Source organism: Anopheles bellator, chromosome 1, assembly GCF_943735745.2.
Source record: "Anopheles bellator chromosome 1, idAnoBellAS_SP24_06.2, whole genome shotgun sequence".
NCBI classification, from domain to species: Eukaryota; Metazoa; Arthropoda; class Insecta; order Diptera; family Culicidae; genus Anopheles; species Anopheles bellator.
The window spans coordinates 1894201-1916733 of record NC_071285.1 but is presented as its reverse complement, the minus strand read 5'-3'; the positions used below and the strand labels follow the sequence as shown (position 1 = coordinate 1916733).

General features: G+C 51.6%; 1 protein-coding gene across 1 annotated transcript in view; it reads left to right on the top strand.

The window, feature by feature from the left end:
- The window catches only part of LOC131213860 (transcription factor collier), a 39350-nt gene extending 17497 nt beyond the window's left edge, over window positions 1-21853 (top strand). The window contains exons 7-13 of the mRNA XM_058208063.1: window positions 18191-18272; window positions 19252-19429; window positions 20703-20857; window positions 20929-21055; window positions 21131-21361; window positions 21426-21602; window positions 21673-21853. Coding sequence (XP_058064046.1) covers window positions 18191-18272; window positions 19252-19429; window positions 20703-20857; window positions 20929-21055; window positions 21131-21361; window positions 21426-21602; window positions 21673-21785 — 1063 coding nt within the window. The 3' untranslated portion in view covers window positions 21786-21853. The remainder of the gene's footprint in view (window positions 1-18190; window positions 18273-19251; window positions 19430-20702; window positions 20858-20928; window positions 21056-21130; window positions 21362-21425; window positions 21603-21672) is intronic.
- Window positions 21854-22533: the final 680 nt, after the last annotated feature.

Below are 22533 nucleotides of genomic sequence, written 5' to 3'. Positions count from 1 at the left end.
CGTGGGTGTTCCTTCCGAGTAATTTTGGCAATCCGCAGCCCGACACAACCGTCGATGTCTACATCAACCGGCCAGGCGACCGACCGTCAATTGCTGCATAATTAATACAAATTAAACCCAACCTTCCAAGCCCCTGGAGCGCAGCACCCGCCGATTGGGAGTGCCCGGGCCAGGCCCCGGAGGGCACGCGGGAGGACTCCCTGCGCCATTCGGTGGTTTGGAAAATTTGTAAAATACTTGAAATAAGTATTTCTTTTCGAGCCGAACTTCGTTGGTGATCTCCGGCGACCGCGACGACGATGGTCCCGGGTTGGTCATTGAAATTCCGTGCGTTGACGACGGCCGACGACGCGCTCTCGCGCTCCAGGATGATCCCGCGATGGACAGTTGCAGTGATTGTTTGCAATCAATTCGCAGGACCGTCCTCGGCGGTTTTCTTACGTTCGCCCCGATTTCCGACTCAATTCATCGCGGAGCGCGCGTGCGGTTCTTGCTTTATTTATATTCCCAGCCACCGCCGGTCGCCGTTTTTGCCGTGCCGTGCGCGATCCAATCAGGATCGCGCAGGAAAATATGGGAAGGACAGGTATTTTTCTGATTGACCGAGACCACACACGAGCGCGCGGCATTCGCGGCTCCTTCCCGTGCTCTTCCTCCGGGTGGACCTACACGGCGAGAGTGAGGCAAAAAAGAACGGCCAACCTCCGATCCGATGTCCGATGTGACGAAAAACGACGCGCGTCGCTTGCGGGGATCGACGGCGCAGATCGTGCACGTGCGTCGGCGCAGTTACACAGCAAACCCCCGGCGATATGACAGCCGATCAAGATTGTGACGCTCATTAGCGTCATATATTTCATCTATTTGACACTTGCTCGGCAATATTGCGGCTGCTGGCGTCGATCGGTTTCGAGAGATCGGAGCGCGAGCTTATTATCGTCTCATTAATAACCGGCCACCTGAGCGTCTCAAACGGCTCAACGCTACAAAAGGATACATCCCGGGCGTGTTGGCCACATTCCAGGTCGCACTTTATCCGCTCCACAAATGGTCACTCCAAAAACGGTAGATCACAGGACACGCGGCCAGCGCACTGAGCGGGATTCCTTAACGCACCGGCACCGTAAGAATCCTGGAAGCGATCGCTTACACGATCGATTTGTCGGCGGAATCCATACTAAGTTGTGTCGCATCATCGAAACCAATAGTGTTCTGTCGGCGATCTGAATTTGGGAAAGGGGATCGATTATTTAGTTCATAGTTTTATCCTGATGTTTAAGCTCTTATAAATTCTCTGAGAGTCCAAGAGTAGCGAAAAAATCACGCAAGGATCTTCAAAGCATTTTTATATAAAAATTGTAAAAAAATCCTCAAACTTACGTCTAAATAATTTACCCTGCTTGGAACAAAGTCGTTGCTCATGGGTGGATCTGCTCCCTTTTCCTTTCTCGGCGCAAGCCATCGTGATCCTCGGCCAGAGAGGAGGGTTTTGCTTTCTTCACCGAGATCGGCTCGGTCAGCCTCGACCACCATTCCAGCGGCTGGTAAATCCGTCCGTTCCGTCAATAACTATATCGTCAACGGCGACGACACGCAGCCGGGGCCGCCGACGTGACCGCAAGACAAGCCGCAGGACCGCAAGACGCGTGTACGCCGCCGTCGCGGCTTTATGGTGCGCGTTCGCGGAAGCATTCGCGGTGAGCGAGCAAAACAATTGGCCATCATCAAGTGCGCACCGGCCAGGGAAAAACGTGGACGTATGTGCAGTCCTTCGGCCGCGCGTAACCCGCGTCGGATTTCGCTTATCGCGCACCAGTTAAGCTTCCGCGCGCTCCTTTTCTTTGCGCTACGCGGCATATGGGGCGAAATGGCGATACATAATTCATCTTCATCAGCTTGTTTTCCGTGCACTTTGGATGCCTGTTTTTCGCTCCCGGTCCCGGTCCCGGTCCCGGTCCCGGTCTCCCTGGTTTTTGTCGCCAGCCGACCGACTGGCGGTCTCGCATCATTTTTCCCGAGCCAGACCCCCGAGAAATGGTCCGAGACGAGTCCGTGCCTTCAATATCCATATCACGTGCCATTTTTGACTTTAACAATAAACATTACAAAATTGGCATCACAATCATCGGGCCGTCCTTTATTTTTATTCAATTAGAAGACCCGTCGGCCGCCCGGCGGAACTGGAGCGAACGCGTCAACGCGTCACGACACGGCACAAAAAAGGGACTTGGGAGGGGGGCAAAAGACCGGCTTTTCTCTGATCCTACTTCATCCGGGCTCTCCGAGGCACCTCGGGCTGTCCGTCAGTGGATCGAATCGCACTCGGCCATGTGTCTTGTTGGCCGTTGCTACTTTCGACGACCGAAGGCGATGGTGACCAAGCCAAGGCGAGGCGATAGGAAAATTGTTCCGAAAAGACATCGATAACATTGTAACCGAACGCCTCCTTCGATTGTTTGTCGTGGCCGAACGTCACCAGCAATCGACAGAAAAGTAGGTTCGGAAGGATTAAAAATGGGAACGTAGCGAAGATGCACACGTGGCGTTCCAATTGTCTCCAACCGGGAACCGGGTCTTCATCCCGGGGGACTCCGTCTTGTAACTCACTCCAACCGACTAAAGTCGCGTATATGCGGGCCCATTAAAATTCTCCATCCGAGTGGCCGGGTGGCCACCGGGATCGCCGGCGACAAACGACGAATTAATTGAATCTTTCAAAAATGTCGGCAATGCAAATAGAGGTGCCACACACCGCCGACTCAGGGGCGAGCGTGTCCGCATGACTGGCAGACCCGCGACAAGAAACACGCTTCCCCGGTATTAGCATAAAATGGAGCCGATCCACCGACCGGAGGACCCTCTGCTACCTTTTGCGGATCTTGCGGCGCACGGTCCCTGATCTACCGCAATGTCCGGGCGAAGACGGAGCCTTCATGTGTCACGGTGGTGGCATTCGACTCCGGAGGTCCAATCGCTGGAAACACTCAGGACGCGAAATAAAGTAGCAAAGTGAAGGAGGCAACAGAATGCGAGCATCAGAGACCCCCGTGAGGTCGGGTTTGGTTTGCCGATGCCTGGGCTCACTTAATTTGTAGCCCCGGCAATATGGTGAAGCATCTTTCCCGCTATGGAACCCTCCGGTTCGGTTCCAGAAGGCTCGCCGGTTTTTTTTATTTTGTTGCCCCGGTTCGCCGCAGAACTCGAAGTCGATTGTATTTTAATCGGTTGGTTCAGTTGGTTCCCTAACAGCCTTCAAACGACTGGCGGCCAATGCGCCTTGGACTCTAACGAGGGTGCCACTTTAGACAAATTCTTCACCGCCGCGGTGCTTTACCGCAGCTAGACCCCGGGATGGGATGCGTGCGTTTGTCTAGGAGGTGCTGGGGCCACTCCTGACACGGCAGGCACGAAAAGCTTCCTTTTACGATGTGGACAGCAAACGCGCGCGCGCCAACGCGCTGCTGCTCATAAATATTTCATTTATGTGCCCGTGCCCGTGCCAGGAACCGGCCACCAATTTATCCACCCGCGACCTCGCTAGGAAATCGCCGACGAAAGAAGACGATGTATGAAAATCCCTCCTTGACGTGGCCATAACTTGAACTTGAACTCTGCGCGGTCTCTGCGCAAGCGAAGCCGAGCCGAGCCAAGAACAATCAAATAAACTTTAATAGGATTGATTTCTGGCGGACCACGCGGACCACGGGAAAGCGCCACAGCAGAGAGACGGAGAACCTGAATCGAAACCAGGCCATCGGCAGAAGAATGTCTTTTTGCGTAGCTTGTCATAACTTGCCTCTTCTTCGTCAGGAATTCCTGCCGAATGGCCAAAAGCGCTTCGGCGAGGGTTCGACACCGTCGAACCGGGTTCGACTCCTGCATATGCTCCAGCGACCCATAAATGGAAGGGTGTTCCGTCCACCTTCTGCGACCCATGATTTATGACTGGGACCAATCTTGCTGCTAGGGTTCGTGACGCAAATATAATAACTGAGAGTGACAAAAAAGCGCCGACGGAACGTCAAAAATCAAGTTTGTCAGATGGTTGAATGAAAATTCATAAACTTCGTCACCGCGGCCCCAGGTTCTTGACGTCCTTTCTGCTGGTTTGCTAGAGCGTAGCCACGTCCCCGCCATTAAATTAAACATTATTTAATCAAGCAATTAAAATTGATCGAAAACTGAAACTTAGACCAGAGGTTGACCACCCGACCAAATAGGGTGGGTCGTAGGTGTACCAATGGACCAGCACCATCACACGATAGGAGCTACGCATATGCGTGCGGACAACAGTTGGCCACGCCAGAAAAGGTGGAACACCTTTTTTGGACCGAGTCCCCTTGCTGCACGGCCAGCACTCCTTTTAGCGGAGCTGGAGCTGTTACATGCCAGGGCTTTGAAATCGTCGATAAGGCCTCGGCTTCGGCCCCTCGGCTTGGCCCCAGCTTGGCTTGTAAAGGGTTCGGATTAATTGGATGTCTTAAATGGGGATTTATGACACCCTTACGGTGGCTTGACGGATTTTTGACATTTTCGCACCTCCTTGAGCGGCCCAGTCGGACCAAGCCCCGATTCCGATCGTCGGGAGATTGTTGTCTTAATTATCGATCCGTTACGATCCGCGAAAGGCAAACGGATTGATATCACGGCCAGCCGATCTGCACGCGGGTTGATCGAATCGAAGGCATTTTGATTGATTTGTTAGCTCGCCTTAAAATAGCCCTCGCAACGTTTACTAGAAGGAGGTGCCATTTGCTACCATCCAGCAATGAAACAATCGCACTAAATGGTGTCTGGAAGCCGTTAACGTAGCCTGTTCCCCAAATTTTCACTTCATCTACTTAATTACACACGCAAAGTACATGCATTAATACCGCCCGAACTCGCCCGGTTGTAAGCGTAAGTGAATTCATCATCATTTAGTCGGCCAATTATCGAGTCGCGCAGCGTGGGCAGCCGCCATAATGAGGGTCCCATCGTCGGGACACGAGTCTTCTCCGAAGCCACGCAACGTTACGACACACGCGAACGCAATTAGCGTTCACGTGGACACGTATCACACGCACGTTGTTGGCACACATGTTTCGAGTTTCGAGTCGCTCCAATTTCTTTTTCGGGGGACCAAACTCCTAAATTTGCTTCCTACCCAATGTCGGGCACGAGGACGATTTATTTCACTGTTCAGAGTGTGTGTCCCTGCGTTAGGTAATGAGCCACGGGGAACTCTCTGGGCCCCGGTAATGGATATCGAGGACGCTAGTCCTATAAGTCGGAATCGAACGCAACGCAAACGCATCTTGCCCGTGGTGCGTTGCATTCCGGTTCCGATTCCGGTCCGGGTTGTCTCGATCGATTTTTCCCCGGGCCAAGATAAGAAAGGATAAATGGGCAATGCAATGGCCGCCTCGCTCGCCCGATGCCCATTGCTCCCATTTCGAGCGCCCTCTGATGCTGATAACGCAATTTCAAACTGTGCAATACGCACTGGCCAACGGCCGCCATCCGGATGTTTGGTGCCGGACCGACGGGAGGTTTGCGGACGGAGAGACCGTTCCTGGGGTGTGCGCGCCAGAGTCGTGTTCCGTACGAAAACGGACATCGCCTCAAGTCAATTTCGGAAAATATGTAAATTCGATACTATTAAATTTTTGCCATTGCGATAAATTTGCCTACGGCCGCTGGCAGTGCGATGCGATGCCGTGCGATGCGATGACCGGTGTCCTAGCCCCTGCTACTACTAGACAGCTTGTCGGCCCGGTCCCCGTTCCACCACCGAGCGGATCTGAGAGGATCGACCGGGGCGAATGGACGGATTGGCGAGAATTGGCGAGAACCAACGAGAACCGGCAGCAGGCGGCCGGGCGGGCGGGCGGTCGGACAGGCTTCGATGATGGATGACAGCTGTCCTGCGACTGCGTTCGGCCCGGGTCCGGACCTATCCGACTCCGCATCTAACGACGGCCGCCTTCGGGCGCAGACAATATAATTCAGTGCGATCCAGTTTCTCCGGCGCTAGGGAGAGGAAAATTTAAACTGTCACAGACCACTTCTGGCTGGGAGCAGGAAAAAAGCCGGAACACACGTCACCGAATGCGGGTGTCGAATGTCGAAGCGTGTTTTGTAATAAAGATGCAAATGGGCCTAGGAAAATGGAGCGGGCGAAAAAAAAAGAGGACGCGAACGGAGTGTCACGTCATTCGATTGCCTCTCGGTAACAACTTGTGGCGGTCAGATTGACTATGATGAGTTTCGCAGACCGCAAGATTAAGCACCTTGCTCACTACAAGATTCTATCCATTTCCCACCACCAATTGTTGACCTTCCGGTAGTGTCCGAATGTCCCTCCCGCCAGTTCGCTCGTCTTTCATAATCACTTTAATGTTACGTTTTTTTCTGTTGCTCTGACCGTCGTCGTAATCGAGCACCTTCGTGATCCCTTTTCTGAAGCTTTTTCGTTTTTTAATTTTCCTAATGCACGTACGACAACCTCCTCCGGACCGGGGTTCCGTTTACCGGTGCCACGCAATGACCAGGAGCATGGAGTCTATTACACACATGTAAATGATGGGTCTAGGTTCGCCGGAGCATGTATGCCAGGACCATCGGTTGCGCCACACCAGGTCGTCGTGGCGTGACAGGACCGAAAACCCGGCTTCTACCCGCGTGTATGTGTTACATAATCGGTCCGAGTTATATGAATAATTTAATCGGAGCATTTAACTAACTCGCACTCTCCTGGCCACGGCTACGGACATCGTGGACATGTCTAGCGTCCCTCTACAACGTTAGCATATTTATGGGCAGCATAAGAGACCCGGCCAGGGACTACCGGAAGACCGGACTCTCGCCTCAATTTTTTTTTGGCATATTCGACTGACGGCTGGTTGGTTCGTCAGAAAGTCAGCTCAATTGACCATGTTCAAGACGTTACATTTTCATAATTTTTAAAGTAAGACAAAATTGTATTGACGACAAATATCTTGAATTTTGCGAAAGAAAAGCGATAAAACCAACAAAAGCCATTGATTTGAAACGCGTTCAACGAATCATGACGAAATTTGCCTACAAAACAGAGACAGGGGGCCCACAGCGGGAAACGGGATCGCGAAAGATGGATGGCCGGCCGAACCGGATATTGTTAGCGTTGTGAGGGTTGTGCGGCAAACAAAACAACCCACAGGAAAAAGCTAATTTTCTGCAGACTCCTCCGAGTGGCTAAAAAGATGGCTGACTCAGTGACAAAACAAATGGCATCAAAAATCCGTTCCATCTTTCAGCGCAAACAGTCCTTTAAGGGTTTTTTTTACACACAAAACGATAAGCCGTGGCAACCGGAAGGGGATTCTGTTCATTGCTTTATGACCGGAAGAAAGCGAAAAAAATGTACTTTCTTCCTGAGCGTGGGGACAGACCGACACCACGGCACGGTACCGGGTGAGATCCTATCGTGTTTTGTTACGGCGCTGCACTCCGCCAAAAAGACACTCGCAGGCGGCGTATTTTGATATCCCTATAAAACGATAGTCTCGCTTCAGGAATAGTGAGAAAACGACACACTTTGCCAATACCGGCCTCTTCTGCGTGTGTGCGTGTGGTTCGACCGTCCACGTTGGTGTCCGTTTTGCGGCCCCTATTTTCAATCGCACTCGCTTGCGCCGTATCCTTTTCATCCGCGCCCCATTGGATGCGGCTCGGTTCAGGGGGTTTCCCACCGAAACAGAAAACAAGGACACCGTGCTATCTGGGTGTCCCTCTGTGTGCGTGCGTAGGAGGGATAGTAAAACATGCGAAACAAGCGTGAGGGTGTCAGATAAAAATGAAAGATGCATTGGCGGCCATCGACGGGTTCGACGGGAAAATGGCAAATCGGCCCCTCGGTCGATGCAACCTGCTGCTGCTGCTGCGCGTCGTAACAATTACAACAACGGGGGCCGGTTGGCCAGAAATGGAGATAGGGTGACTGGACTGCAAAATGGTGGCCAGGACGAGTTTGTTAACGAGCTGATAACGCCGTGACGCCGGCGTGCTTTAAAGCGGGTTCGATTAAACCGGCGCTAAATTGGAACCGTTTCAACCGTGAACTGCTTTTTTACTGTCTTTTCCGATCAGTTTGAAATATTTTTCCGGAACCGGTTAAAAAAGGACTCCGATCTGCTGACCGATTGCTTCCGCAAAAACAAAGGCGTGTGCGATTACGTAGCGCTCAAGTAATTTGTCCCCCATTTTTCACACTCACCGGTCGTCTTTTGCGTCGGCCACGCGAACTGCAAACTGCACCACACGCATCCTGCGGAAGTGCAGCGCGAACTCGCTTCCCTCTGGGGCCAGTGAACAAGATTAATGTCCATGCAACGGGTGCATTTTTTCGGGTTCTTTCAGCAAAAACGCCCAAAAAGCGAGTGCCCAGAGAACGGTCCGCTGTTCCCGGGGCCTTGGATGTCCTGTGGCCTCGATTGCGCGCTCCTCCTTGGGGACCATTTTGTCAGTAAATCACGACTAATTAATTCCGGTTAGTTCCCGGTAGCTCGCTGCTGCGTTCGGGCCGTGGCATCACATCCCGATTGTGTATGGTGATTCTATTTGGCCCGCCTGCCGAGGATGCGAAGAGCTTTGCTTTTTTCCCACTCTCTCTGTCGCTCTCGGTTCGACTCCGCTTCCGGTCGATGACAAATCTAACGCACCAAATCTTCTGTCTGCGCCATGTTGCCCGGAAGGGATCCCCCCAGGGACACTGGCAACCACCGTCACAGGATGCGAAGGATGCAGCACGGAGATTCGTTTCTTTCGGGAAGCAATCGAACACGGTGGCGACACCAATCACAACCCGGGAACCGGAAGCGGAAGCGAAAGCGTTGTCCGAAAAGGACGCACGAGAACACTAAGTAAAACAAAGACTTCTCGGTCGGTATCAACGGCCAACAATCTTAGATGACAAAGGATAAAAGGGTGACCTCGGAAAGGGCGCCTTCGATGCGTTCGGAACCGAACGGATTCAGCGATTCTTGCGAACCCTAATCTTGGGTAAAAAGCGATCCAGAAGCAAATATTTAAAAAAACGAATAGAACGGGCGAGGTAGGCAGGGAAGCACCAATACATGCGTCGAGAAAAATCGATCCATTTGCCATACAGAAAACAGTGGACAGAAAGTTAGCGATGCATAAAACACTCAACAAATTCAGTCTCTATCCGTTGACCGCTTCCGTTTTTGGAACGATCAAATTTCGGGATCCTTGGTCTTGCTGCTGGCCGTAGGGATGCCGTTGCTGTGACCACCAATCGCCAATGAAAGTTTATCGAAAATGGATTCAAAACAAATTTAACTTATGTTTCGTAACGCTAACGTAACGCCTTCAGCAATAGGTTCACTTCAACAGCTTCTAGCGATTGGCTTGCTGCGATGTAAACAAACATTGGCGATGGCGACAACGTGCCCTACTGAAGTCGCAAAACAAAAAAAAACCAAGCTGCCAAAGAAGCGTTGTGAACAATGAAGCGCCGCAACGACCGAATTTCGTGAAGTTGCCTCCTGCGCGTAGGCAAGAAATAAAATAAATCGCCTATAAGGCGATTTACTTTATGATTTCATGATTCCATAACCATCACCCTCCGCAGCCAGAGTGGCCTTGTCTCAATTTCGGCTCCGGTCGAGCCGGTCCCTTCCCTTCCAAGGGTTCGGGCGCAAACACCTAAGACGCGCCGACGTTATGATCCGACAGGCAATAAAGAGAGGGCCGCCGGAAGAAGACGGTGCAAAGGAAGCAAAGCGAATCATGTCGCTGCTTCGCTTCATGCTATCCATCGCCATGGCTGCGCCTACTACGACGATCTTTAACAAGGACGAAGAAAACCCGTCACGCCACGCGCGCGATGGAGACGCCTGGTAGCTTACGACGCTCTGCGGGACGGGGGGCGAACGCTTTCTGTTCGGCTGCCCCCCGGAAAATCGGATAAGCCGACTACCGACCGCACCGAACGCGGCAGGTAACGGTGCGTGAGTAAGACGATGAAATAAATTTAATTTCATTTAATTTATCCCATCCGGCTCCGAGAGAGGGTGGCCCGGACGAAGAAAGGACGAAGGTTGTTATGGAGCTGCCGGCCCTGGCGGAACAGATTTTGGAGGTTTCGAGGACCCTGTTGCCCGTCGTTATAACGGTACCCTGACTGATCACACCGTGGCAACTGGATGAGAGATAATCAGCGGCGATAGTGCGGTCGCGTCTCCATGCGTTGGAGGCCAATTTGGAATGATTATTTATTAATTCTTATCACCGATGGCTCTGATTCGGTTGCAGTACGTGTTTTCGTCCTTTGGAAAAATGCAAAAATGCTTCCTAACTACTCAAAATCACGCCGACGCCATGATTTGTGGTAATAAACCGAAGCAGAATCCTGAGATCGCCGAGTTGCCCGAAGCGGACGATAATAATCATGGCGAATGACGATGGCGCGATGAATCGTATTGATTTGTTCCCATTTTCTTGTGCCCTTTTGTCGATTGTTAAAGTTGAACCCCGGGTAGAGGGATGGAAATGGAGCAAAACAGGTTTCGGAAACAAATTCGGACGGAACCGGAAGGCCGGAATCGGGCGGCCGGGGAGGCCCCATACAAAAAGGCGTTAAAAAAAGGTCAAGATTTAAAGCCATAAAACGGCGTGAGGGAAACAAAAGATTTCAACCATTTTCCGACCGGCTATCCGAGGGTGGGTTTCCGGGTTGTTTGCAGTGCCGCCTGCCGTCTCTGTGTATGTGTTTGATTGTTTTTCTTGCCTTCTTCCGGTCGGGGACGGGTTGGGGGCCCCCCTCTTCCGAATGGCCGAAATGTGCGTTTTACTGCCCACCGACCAATTCGCATTCCTCCATTTTATTGCCTCCAATGTTGTCCCCCCACCCTGGAGGTTGGGTGTGTGGGTTTCTGGACACCCGCTGGCCACCCGAAGACGTTTGGCACCACGACCAACAATCGGTGGCCCGCCGTGGGGAAGCCTTTATCTGGAGACGAGGGTTCCGGGCGACGGCGATAAAAAGACGGAACAATACGGCCACGGCTCGGGGAAAACTCGGCATGAAAAACGCACGAAACATCGCCATCACCATCACTATCATCGTCGGCCTCCTCCTCCTTCCCGGACACACGGGCTTCATCAGTTCTTTTTCCGGATCGCTGTTCCTGCCTACGTCCTGCTGGAACGTCCGGCGAATCCTGTGCCCGAAGTGTGTGCGACGGTGCGTGACTTGTTCACCCTTTTTTGCGTGTCGGCGTTGCGTTTGTCTTGCCTTTTGCGCCCTCGAAAGCGAAAAGTGCCAGCCAGTTTTGGTCCTTTCGTTCGGGAAAAATGGCGAAAATGTCTCAAACTCTGTTTGGTTCGTAAGTTAAGATCGTTGAAAAAATGCTGGAATGTTAGAAATTTGTAATCAAACTCAAAACAAATCCTTTCGATTCGGCCCTCGGTCCTTCCGGTAACAGTTTGCCCTCCTGTGAACCCTTTAAAGTCTCACCATGCCGCTTGTAATCGCTAACTGAGGCAACAATCAGGATGAATTTCCACCAAAAAAAGGAAAGTTCGTCAGGACGCACAATACGACGCTCTAATAAACGCTCCAGAACAAGTCCTTATCCAGTCAAGGCGAGTTAAGTGAAACAACGCCCCGGGCTAATAAAAACTAACTGCACGAACGGTACTTTCGCTTTCCGGGGACGCGTTCCGAGCAAAATGGCCGGGGTTTGCGCTCCGCTACGCACATCGGGACATCATTGCTACCTTTATCAACATCGTTAGGAGAGTAATGGAGACTCGGAACAAGCACCCCCCGGAAAAGAAATCAAGTGAGACATGTAGTCGTGGAGTGAAAAAAAAACTCAGACAAGATGGAAGCGTAAGGAAGCAGGAAGTACAACTCAACATCCGCCGACCGAAGGACGGAAGGTGCTGCTCACGTCCTTTCTGCCATCGTTCATGTACCGGAAATGTTGGCTATCGCCAGGAGGAGAGCCCTTCCAACGCGCAGCAGCTGTTCCAAGGCCAGCCGGGAACCCTCCATCCAGATGAGGGGACGTCTGCATAAATGTTTGCGTAAGTGCGTCGCCGCCGTCGTGCGGTGGACACGCTGCTACGCATGTGTTTGTTCGCCACTTGGCAGCACGTGAGCCGACACGACGACGACGACGAGGACGAGACGACGAAAACAAACCATTTACCCAACAACAAGTCCCAACAGCATGGCGTACCGAAATCCCAGAGGCCCCTCCACGGCTCTCCGTCCCTGCCTTGCGAGGGTCGGCTCGCTAGACACGCGCCCGGCGGCGGCATCCCCGAGGAGCTTCTCCCCTCTCGCCGGTCGACGGTCCGGTTCTGTTGAAAGAAATGTTTCTTTCGCTACGCCCGAAGAAGAAGAAACACCCTCCGGCGGGCGCAAACCCGGAACCCGTGGGGATGGGGGGGAGGGCGGAAAGATTGTATACTTTAACACCCGCACACACACACACGTTGTGCGTTGGCCACCCTTCGGACCAATACTTCCTCACGGTTGCGCGCGTCCTTCTTGGTGGCTTCGGCGAGAAGAAAATGCCGGCAAAGCCGGAAGATCGCAGCAATAATAAAAATGTGCGTAACGCGCACATCCGCCCCCGTGTGTATGTGTCTGTGTGTGTGGCGAAGGAAGGTGTCTGACATGTCCGGCGTGGAGGGGCGGAAGAAGCCAAAAAGGAAAAGTCAGCCGAACCATAACAAAGAGCCGGGCCACCATCTTGGAGGGAAATCTGGACAAATTTCCACCACATCCCGCAGCACGGCGGCGTTTCCGCAAGGATACGCCGACCGGGGTACAAGGATTGCGCCGGGGCCGATGTCCGGTGGTCTATTGTTTGGCTGGTGTATTGGTGCACTCTACTCTCGCCTTCGGATTCCATTTTTCATTGCGAAATTCTAAGCCAACAGCACTCCCACACTCACGCAAGGAGGGGCCGGCTCGAAATGGTCAAGGAAAATCGCATCAAAAGGACCACCGATCGAAGCCGACCGATACGTTGTTACTGGCGTGGTGTTTAAAATCAATATCGATTTCACTTTTCTTGCTCCTGGATGACTTTTCACTTTTTGCGGGCCGATTTTTCCACGCAAAATATCCTAGTAATCCTCTTAATTAAAGTTACTTTTCGAAAGGAGGCTAAAAATGGGCAATTCATAATTGGACCGAATTAGGGCTGACGGAGGCGCTTGACCACCGTTGTCGTGGTTCAATTGCGACGAGTTAAACTTCCTCTTCGAAGGAACAGCGAAACATCCCGACGACGACATGTCGGCGATGCAAAACCCCGTAGCAACCGCGGCAACCCGTAGCAACGGCAACTGCTACGTGATAAGAGGATTATGGTTAGAACAAAAGGGATCCGAAGGACGCAAACACAATGACGCGTGGGGCGGGAATAAAAATGGACCGAGAAAAAAGATTATATTCCGTCCTTCATGTCGTCGGGCGCGTCCTTCATGTCAAGATCCGGCGGTGACGATAGGAGCTCGCAGGAAGTGTGTGCGACCGAACCGAGCCTTGAGCCCAGCACGGAACAAACCAGAAGTAAATTAGATTCACCGCGATAAGATTATGGTCCGCAATCCGAGAGAGAGAGAGAGCGAGAGAGAGCAAGGATGGCCACGTGCAATGGATGGAGGCTCTATTGGCTTAGGTTTTCGTTGTCAACCGCCCAAAGATTACAGTTACCAGGATTGATTTGTCCTTTCGCTGTGTAATTAACCCACAGATAATGTCGGCCATTTTTGTAACACATTCAAGTGGCTGTTAAAAAAAGTCCCGAAAAACCCATCAATTATGCACGAGTGCACCTCGCGTTGTGACGACATATGTTGTGACTTGTTCGAGTGACAGCGCGTTCGAGAGCTCGGATCAACCAAACGGATCCCGTTCGCTCAAGGATCATTCAATTAATCAAAGAAGGCTTCGAGGGTCCTGCGAGCGTGTTTGACACTTTACAATCTGTCACCTACCACGCGGTAAACCCCTTTTTCTGTCGCTGTGTGCCTCGCGAAAAGGATTACGACGATGGGTTGCAATTGTTGCACAATTACCCTTCGTTAGTTTAAAATGCGGAATTACAAGTGGCACTCGTGAAGTGAAGATGCCCACACTTCAGGGCTGACCACCGGGTTCTTCCGAGTGCGGTGCTTGTGGTTGACCGACGCTTGGAAGGAAGGATACTCAGCAACTGAGAGCTAGTCAGGAAGCTATAATTCTGTCACCAACGGCAACGGCCGTTGGGAAGTGTTGTCAGAAGTGTCAAAACTGTTGCCCCCGGATGCGCGAGCGAAACATCTGCGAAAGAATGGGCCGTAGCCGTAGTAAAAGGACACCACAATTTGTCCGCCGAACAGAACGGCCCCGTGGGATGCTGGGAACCTGGGACCGCGATGTAGTCGGGAAATGGGAACAGGAAGCGGGTTACATGCCCTCTGGGCAATAGAGACGAACATTTGCATAAGGCGGTGAAGGCTTCTGAGAACTATTCCCAAAAGTTGTAGTCACAAAACACTGCAAGTTACACGGAAAACTATAGGTTCATGTAAATTTATGTTTCATGACAGGAGCTGCTGGCGTCATATAGGGCCTGGCGTCATGTTTTGCTGCAACGAACAAGCAACGCATTAACGCCATGCAGCTTTCCAAACAACGGCCATATTTCCTGGGCCAAAATGGGCCCAGTGAGAATGGGAAGTCGGTCGAAATCCAGGCCGAGGACCTCACCTTTTTCTGACCTCTGGCCGTCTGGCCCGGATAATATATGGCATTGGTTTCAGTAATCAGGGCTCGTTTCATACACTCATCCGACCGCCTGGCCTTCTGGTCATCTGCTCTTTTTACGGAAACAAACCCCATGAAACAAAACAAAAATACAACAGGATAATCACTTGCTTTGTGAGCCGAAGCATTAAGGTCATCAACGCGCAGGCAACGAACAAAAAAAATGGCATAAAACACACATCTACGTAACAACAAACTCAAAGCCGGGCGGGCACCCTTCTCTCTGTCACCGGCGTGGCGATTTTTTAATGTCTCTTGTGTCTCTTCCGGTCCTGTGAGGATGCTGTTTTGTCGCGCCCCTCGACAGAAAGCACACATCGCGGACATCGGTTCTCAATTACCCGGCACAGATCCGGCCGAGGCCGATCCGACCCTTACCCATCATCACGGCCTCCCTACCTGCCGGATGTGAAAAGTCAACCCAACCCAGCAAGCAAATCGATCCCCACCGCCAAAGGACAAAAAGGCGAATGCGAGCGCGCACGCCACAGGAAGCGAGAAGAGATTTGAAATGAAGTGACACAAAATAAATATGGTAATTTTCACCCCACCCGGCTCAGGATCGGATGCTGCCGATGCCGGCTTTTTTGTTGCCAATTTTCTTCCTTGAGTGGTACTTCGCCGAGTGCTGCTGATTCAAACACTTTTCCGGAAAAGTTTAGCCACGATTCCGATTAATTCGTATGGCCATATGTAAGTTTATTAGTTCCCTTTTTGGGACCCCGGCTACTCCAGCTCGTTGACGGGATTTCGATCCGCGTACTAAGGCTGGCGGTGTCCACTGACCAACAATCCGATTGTCGGTTGTAAACTTTGTGGAGTTCCATCGAAGAACTGGCAAAATTAGCATATGGAGGAACGGAGCGACCGATCTTGGGTGGACCTTTCGGGCCACATACACCACCCCAGAGACGACGTGCCCTTTGCTCTTTGCCCGAAAAGGAGCAGGCCGCGGGCGTCATCCGACACCGCACAACCACGACCAGACGTGGAGGGCACGTAAAATCGTAACAGATTTCGGAGCGCAGCATACAAGTGTCAGTAATTGATTAGGGCCCAGGTCTCGCTCCGCAGGACCTTCGGATCGACGAGTAAACAGATCGCCCACTTTCGTCGCGACTCTTCGACGGCTCACGGGTGAGGGCTAGACTCCGGATCCTCCGGGTGGATGCGAAGATGATGGATGCGTTTTTGCGCCTTGCACTAACCGAACGGAGGAGGAATTGGCCTTTAAATCCGACCAGCCACCGGCCAAGGTTCATAGTTTTTTTTTTTTTTGGGCTAACGTGTGGAACGGTGGCCGATCCGGTTCCCCTTGCCAACCAACTGTAAATAACCAACTCAATTACCATGCCTTTGTAAATATTTTATTATTTTTGTACTGTTTTCCTTTATTAATAACTTCTGGTCGGGCGCTCGCAGGACATCGGGCGGCGGCCAGATCGGAAGCTGGTGCCGGCGCGTTGTTAGCGAACAGCCCTCCTCGGTAGCCTGCTCGTGGCTACCCGCTGAGTGTCTATTTAATATGTGATTTGCCCACTGGCAAACATCTGTTAGACTTTTGCGCTAGGTTAGGGTTCCCGTTTTCCTCCTCTTTTTTTGGCCCACCTCACTCGCTTTGGTCGCTGTTTTTTCTGTAGGGGTTCCGAGGCCACGCTTCTTCACGCCCTCGATGAACGGGAGTTTGTTGCTGCTACGAAAGTGAAACTATATCCTCTTGTTCTGACCACACACTCCGGATGCCCCTTCGGATCCGTTACTTGGATAAGCATATAGCGCGCCTCGAAGTGCCCAGCAGGATCCGGAGTTTGCTTCGTGCTTCGGGGGTGATGATTTGTTTCACTCAGCTCGGCAGGAGGTCCTGAACTGAAGTGGCATTATGCAACTAAATGCACTTGTTTCGCCAACTTCGCCAGAAGGAGCGACGGTGGCAACCCTCGGAAATTGATGCTAATTTTTGGCGTTCTCTGCGGCCCCGCGGCTAATGGGCAGGTATCGGATATCCTTCCGCGGGCGGGTTCGTCAGAAGGGCAGATGAGCTGCATTGTGTGGATCAGTTTCGTTTTTTTTTTTGTGGTCACAGTTCTGGATGAGCGGAGCCACGGAAATTGCTCATCTGTCGCAGATTTGGGTCGGCTTTGTGTATTAGGTTACGGCACCCGATCATTAGCGAGAGAGAGATGCATCTGGCCGATCACCTTTCTCCTCGCAGAGCGCGATTCCATTTTCTTTTACACATAATTATGCCACTCATAACTCATTCCGTGACTCTAAATATGCAAATTCCGTCCGTTTACTGTGCAACTATTGTGTGCGCCAAGATTTATTACAGGCGCTGCAGGACGACAAATTACTGTGGAAGGGCCGCGGCGTCAGGTAACGGCTTCGGCGTTAGTCCAACACACTCACGGCAGGAAAAACCGGGAAAAAGTTAACGTAAATTAGACACAAAAACTCGGGACTCTCCGGGCTCTCAGAACCGTTTATGGTAATTACGGATGCTTCTACGCAATAAATAAATCGTCCCAGGCAATTATCAGAAGCACCATTTTGAATCGGACCCGAACCCGTCGCCCCAAGACTCGCGAACCCCGACGACGATCTTGACGGAACTCCGGTGGAACTCCGCGGGGAAAGAAACTCCGCGCGTAGAACCTCCATAAATCAGGACCCCGGACGGAACTGTGCAGGCCACTTCAGTGATTTGTGAACACGCGGGGCCGACTGCTACAGGACCGATCATTTGCATACGAACGGGGAGGGCACAGAGTGTTTACACGCGGACACTTTCGAGTGCCCGGGCACACAAACAAACATCTGACACTCCAATAAACTGTGTTTGTCATCGAGCGCATCGGGCCGCCCTTCAGATGACAGAGTTCCCGACCGGGCGCGGCGATGTCCCCAGGCGATGTTAAAAATCGGTTCAAAAATGGGCCACGCTGCTTCCGGTTGGACGGAGTCGTACCCAACAAGTTGTTTTTCCATTTGAAGTTCCGTTAGGACACTCGGCGTCAGTGTTTTGGACCCCCGAGAACAATCTGCCGGCTGGCTGGCTTCCGTGGTGAATCGTTTAACGGAATTCCTCCAAATCCGATTCTCTCCGGGGAGTCCTCGACGGGTGTGTCAACGGATTTAACCTCGGGCGGTGGCGGTGGTGGGTCGTAAACTGTGGTGCGATTTTACGAGACGACACTTTCGTTGAGCGGTGTCGCCCAATTTGTACCAATCAGTGCTCCGCCTGTGGAACGTGCCACACTACGGCACCCGAGAGAGATCCGGAGCCGATCGACCAATTTTAAAACTCCATCTTCAAAGAAACTCCTTCGCCCCGATTTAACACCCTTTTTTTCTCGCTCTCTCGGCTCGTTACAGATTTTTCCTTAAGTTTTTCCTCAAGTGCAACCAAAACTGTCTGAAGAATGCTGGCAACCCGCGGGACATGCGACGATTTCAAGTGAGTATTAATCATCAACCTGTTGCCTGAAGTGGAATGAAATAGAATAAATCATAACGCTCCAGGCTCTTGAGGGCAAAGCGGTCAGAAACAAAAAGAATTTCAGCAAAGCAGGTTCCAATTTTTGAATGCTCCAGACTACGGACTTGGCCGAGTGATAAACATGTTCCCAAAAGATTAACGATGAAAAAGCAAAAATGTTCAAACAGATGTCCAGTCCGGGACCGGGACCATAAATTCGGAGGCACGACCCTCAGCAACCTTCGGTCGGTTTGCCCTCAGTTTTTGGCCTGACGTGGTAGTTCACGTGAGCAGCTGATAATAAATTGTCCCAAGATGGATGGTGGCGATGGAGAAATTAGTACAAATAGCGTCATGGCCGCCACGGTTGGGCTAAAAATAGAGCAAGGAGCTTCGTTTGCTCCGTGTTCGGGATAATGAAAATGTCACCGCCTACTTAAAGACGGTGAAAGAGCGCTCTGAACCTATCAACGAAACGAACGGAAATAAATTGTGTCCGACTCTGCATTGGACTGTCTCCCCTAAGTTTCTTTGCTTGTTCTTGTTCCGTTGGTCTTAGCACTGATGGGACTGATCTCCTTTTCTTATTTTAACATCTTGCTTTACACGCCATTACAATGTAATTTTGCTAGCGATGGCTGCGGTGCAGTGAACCAACTTCTCCGGTCACCATGGCAACCGAGTGTAGTTAGCTAAGTCGATTCGCATTTTTTGAGATCCTTGAGCCGTGTCCTTGAAGCATCTTGACACGCAAATCATAACGCGCAGCGCATCTTTTTATGCAATTAATTATATTCTTTTTGTTTGTCTCTTTCTTCCTTCCTTCCCCGCCCGCACCGCACACAACCCAAAACGCCCGCTTCCCCCGTTTCCCCCCGCAACCTTCGCGTGGTCACTCGCGGGGCCACTCCACCCGCCGACGGCCCAACGGTACCCTCCAATTACCCATATATTGCAGGTAGTGATAGCGACCCAGGTGGCCGTGGACGGGCCTCTGCTGGCCATCTCGGACAACATGTTCGTCCACAACAACAGCAAGCACGGGCGCCGGGCGAAGCGGATCGATCCCGAAGGTACAGCCAACTCACCCTTGGCAATGTCGGGCCACCATCTGGCCCCGGACAGTACGTACGACGGTCGGTTTCAAAATTTATTTCTCAAAAACAAACCCAACAAACACTAGTTTCTAGGACCTTGTTTTTTGTTTTGGAGTTAGGATTTTTGCGTTCCATAGTTAGGTTTGTGTGGTTGTGTCCTTTTTCCTTCCTTTTTGTATTTTTGTATTAATTGTTACTGGTAGAAGTGCTACTGTGGTGCTTTTTATAGTGTTTTTGATTTCCCGTTCACTCGTTTACACACAATTATTGTCCCTTAATTGGCCTCAATCCTTTCCGGCGAGAATCGGCGAGAGCCCGCGCGGTGTCAGAGTCAGAGGGATTTGCGTGATATTTTCCCCACGGCGCAATGGCCAATAAAATATCACGCACCAATGGCTCTGGCCTCCGCACCGCACCGCGGCACAGTCTCCAACCAGCCAAATCGCAAAACCCGGAAAGACTATTTCTGCGGACGTCGTTCGTACTCAGGAAGTGCACGGAAAAGCTCGTTACAAACCGCCACCGCCATAAACTATCTTTAATAATCGGGAGCGCATTCAAAGTTGGGCGCATCTTACGCGGATCATAAATTCGGCTTCGATTCGAGAACACGGAAGAAACTATCGCATAAATCAGGACAAATGATGCTGCGAGCGGGTTGGATCCGACGTTCCGACGTAATCGGAGCGTTAAAGTGGAAAGGATTTATCTGACGCTGAATTTATCACTTGGCATCTTTTGAGCAATTTTTCCGAAATTTTAGAACTCCGAAGTCTCGTTAAAATCAATCCATTGTCCCACCAAGCCCTTCAGGTTCACGGTTTGCGTCAACCCAGAATCGTACCGGTAATGAATGTGGTCCGTACGCCGTGGTCCACTCTAGGTGGAAAAGCAATTTTCCCACTTTCCTGCCAACCACGGGTCAGACGAGTACAGATTGTGTTCACTTGCAATTAAGTTTCTAGTTTTCCCATCCGGCTCTGGGCCTGGAATTGGAAAATCTGTCCAGCTCCAGGGCACGATGATGATAACTGCTCTTCGGGCGGAATGGAATATTTGGTCGCCTCTTGCTCGCGCTGATAACTTGGGCCCCCTGAGCAACATGTGGTTGAATTTTTAATTTCGCGTCCAGGACTCGGTCCGCGGTGGAGGAACTTTTCCCCAATCTCCCCAACCCGACCCCGAAACACGCGGTTACGGTTTGAGAGACAGCTTTTCCGTCCAATTCCGACACGGCCGCCTAGAAACGTGCTCCCTCAGCACCCTGTCAGCGAAACCGTACCATAACCGCTGCCGTCCACCCCGTTTGCAGGCATCTACCCGCCGCTGCCGATGGCTACGCCCTGCATCAAGGCCATCTCACCGAGCGAAGGCTGGACCACGGGCGGTGCCCAGGTGATTATCGTCGGTGATAACTTCTTCGACGGGCTGCAAGTCGTCTTCGGGACGATGCTGGTCTGGAGTGAGGTAAGTGAGCACGGCACTGAGTGGCCGGGAGCCGGGTGTCTTAATTAATTATCCCTTTTTGCTATCGCCAGCTTATCACCTCGCATGCGATCCGAGTTCAAACGCCACCCCGCCACATACCAGGAGTCGTCGAGGTAACCCTCTCCTACAAGAGCAAACAGTTCTGCAAGGGTTCGCCCGGACGCTTTGTCTATGTCTGTAAGTAGTCACCGAAGAGCTGTACGATCCAGCTTCGGCATTCTGCTAACTCTTCTCACTCTGTGCCCTCGGTAGCCCTCAGCGAACCGACGATTGACTATGGGTTCCAGCGACTCCAGAAGCTGATCCCGCGCCACCCGGGTGATCCGGAGAAGCTACCGAAGGAGATCATTCTGAAACGGGCCGCGGACCTAGCGGAGGCACTCTACTCGATGCCTCGCTCCCCGAACAGCTCGTCCGGCTTCAATTCCTACAGTGGCCAGCTGGCGGTTAGCGTGCAAGATGGCACCGGTCAGTGGACTGAAGGTAAGGCGTTTGGTCTACTAAATTATCGAAGCGGAGTTGTTTATCGGAATCCTTTTCCCCCCAGACGAGTACACTCGGGCCCAAAGCAGTAGCGTTAGTCCCCGGGGTGGATACTGTAGCAGCGCCTCGACGCCGCACTCGTCCGGTGGCGGATCGTACGGAAGCAGCAACGGGTACACAACGGCACCCAACATGACCGGGCTGTCGTCTTCGCCTGCCAGCGTCTTCAATTCCACCACAAGTGAGTGAGGCTGTCAGGCGCGATTGTGGACGTCAGTAGCTAACCGCTGACCCTGATTAACCCTTCACAGGAATCAACGGTCTGATGAGTGGCGGCAGTGGCTTCAGTCCGTACTCGATGACGACTTGCGGCACCCAAGGATACACCCCAAGTCCGCTGGCGGCAACCACCACGACCAAATGAGCCACGCAGCCAACCGATGGTGAACCGAACGATTAGTTTGTAAAAACAGTCACCATCACCGAGAATGTTTCCAGCGACGACGAAATAGACGATTTTTGATATTTTATTTTTAGTTAATGATCCCGACTTTTCCGCGTTTTTGGTTACGTGCAATAAACTGAAACGAACTAACCACTAACCTACGCAATACTTAGCAGTTCACGGTCCTGTCTGTACAGTTGTGTAAAGTATCCGTTCATCCGTACAGAGTTGCGTCGATTGTATAAAGGAACGAGTAGGGAACCGAAGGGGAAGCTTGCCGGTTATACGACGGGGGGGGAGGGCGAGCACGCCGCACTCTTGTTGGCGTGTATTATTATTAAAGTAGTTAAATTTTTGCCAAAAACAAAACCAGAAGAAAAACCGTAAGCTTAGAGCACGATGGAAACCAAAAAGTGGAAACGAAAAACTCACGAACGAATGCAACGAACTAGGCGATCAGAAGCGATTCATGTAGTGTTTTAGGAAACTGCGTAAACGGGAACGAATCAATCAATCGTGAACATATCGCAAACGAAATTAGGCCGTGGCCCACGGCGAACATATCTTTATAAACTTATAAACGAAAGCAAAATGGTACACAAATTTATCGCAGTCTAACTAATGAACATAAAAAGCATTAAATTCATACACAATCTCAATGTCGAAACTACACCACAATCTTATAGTCACCACAAATCCTACCAATCAAATCAAACCAATAACGGCC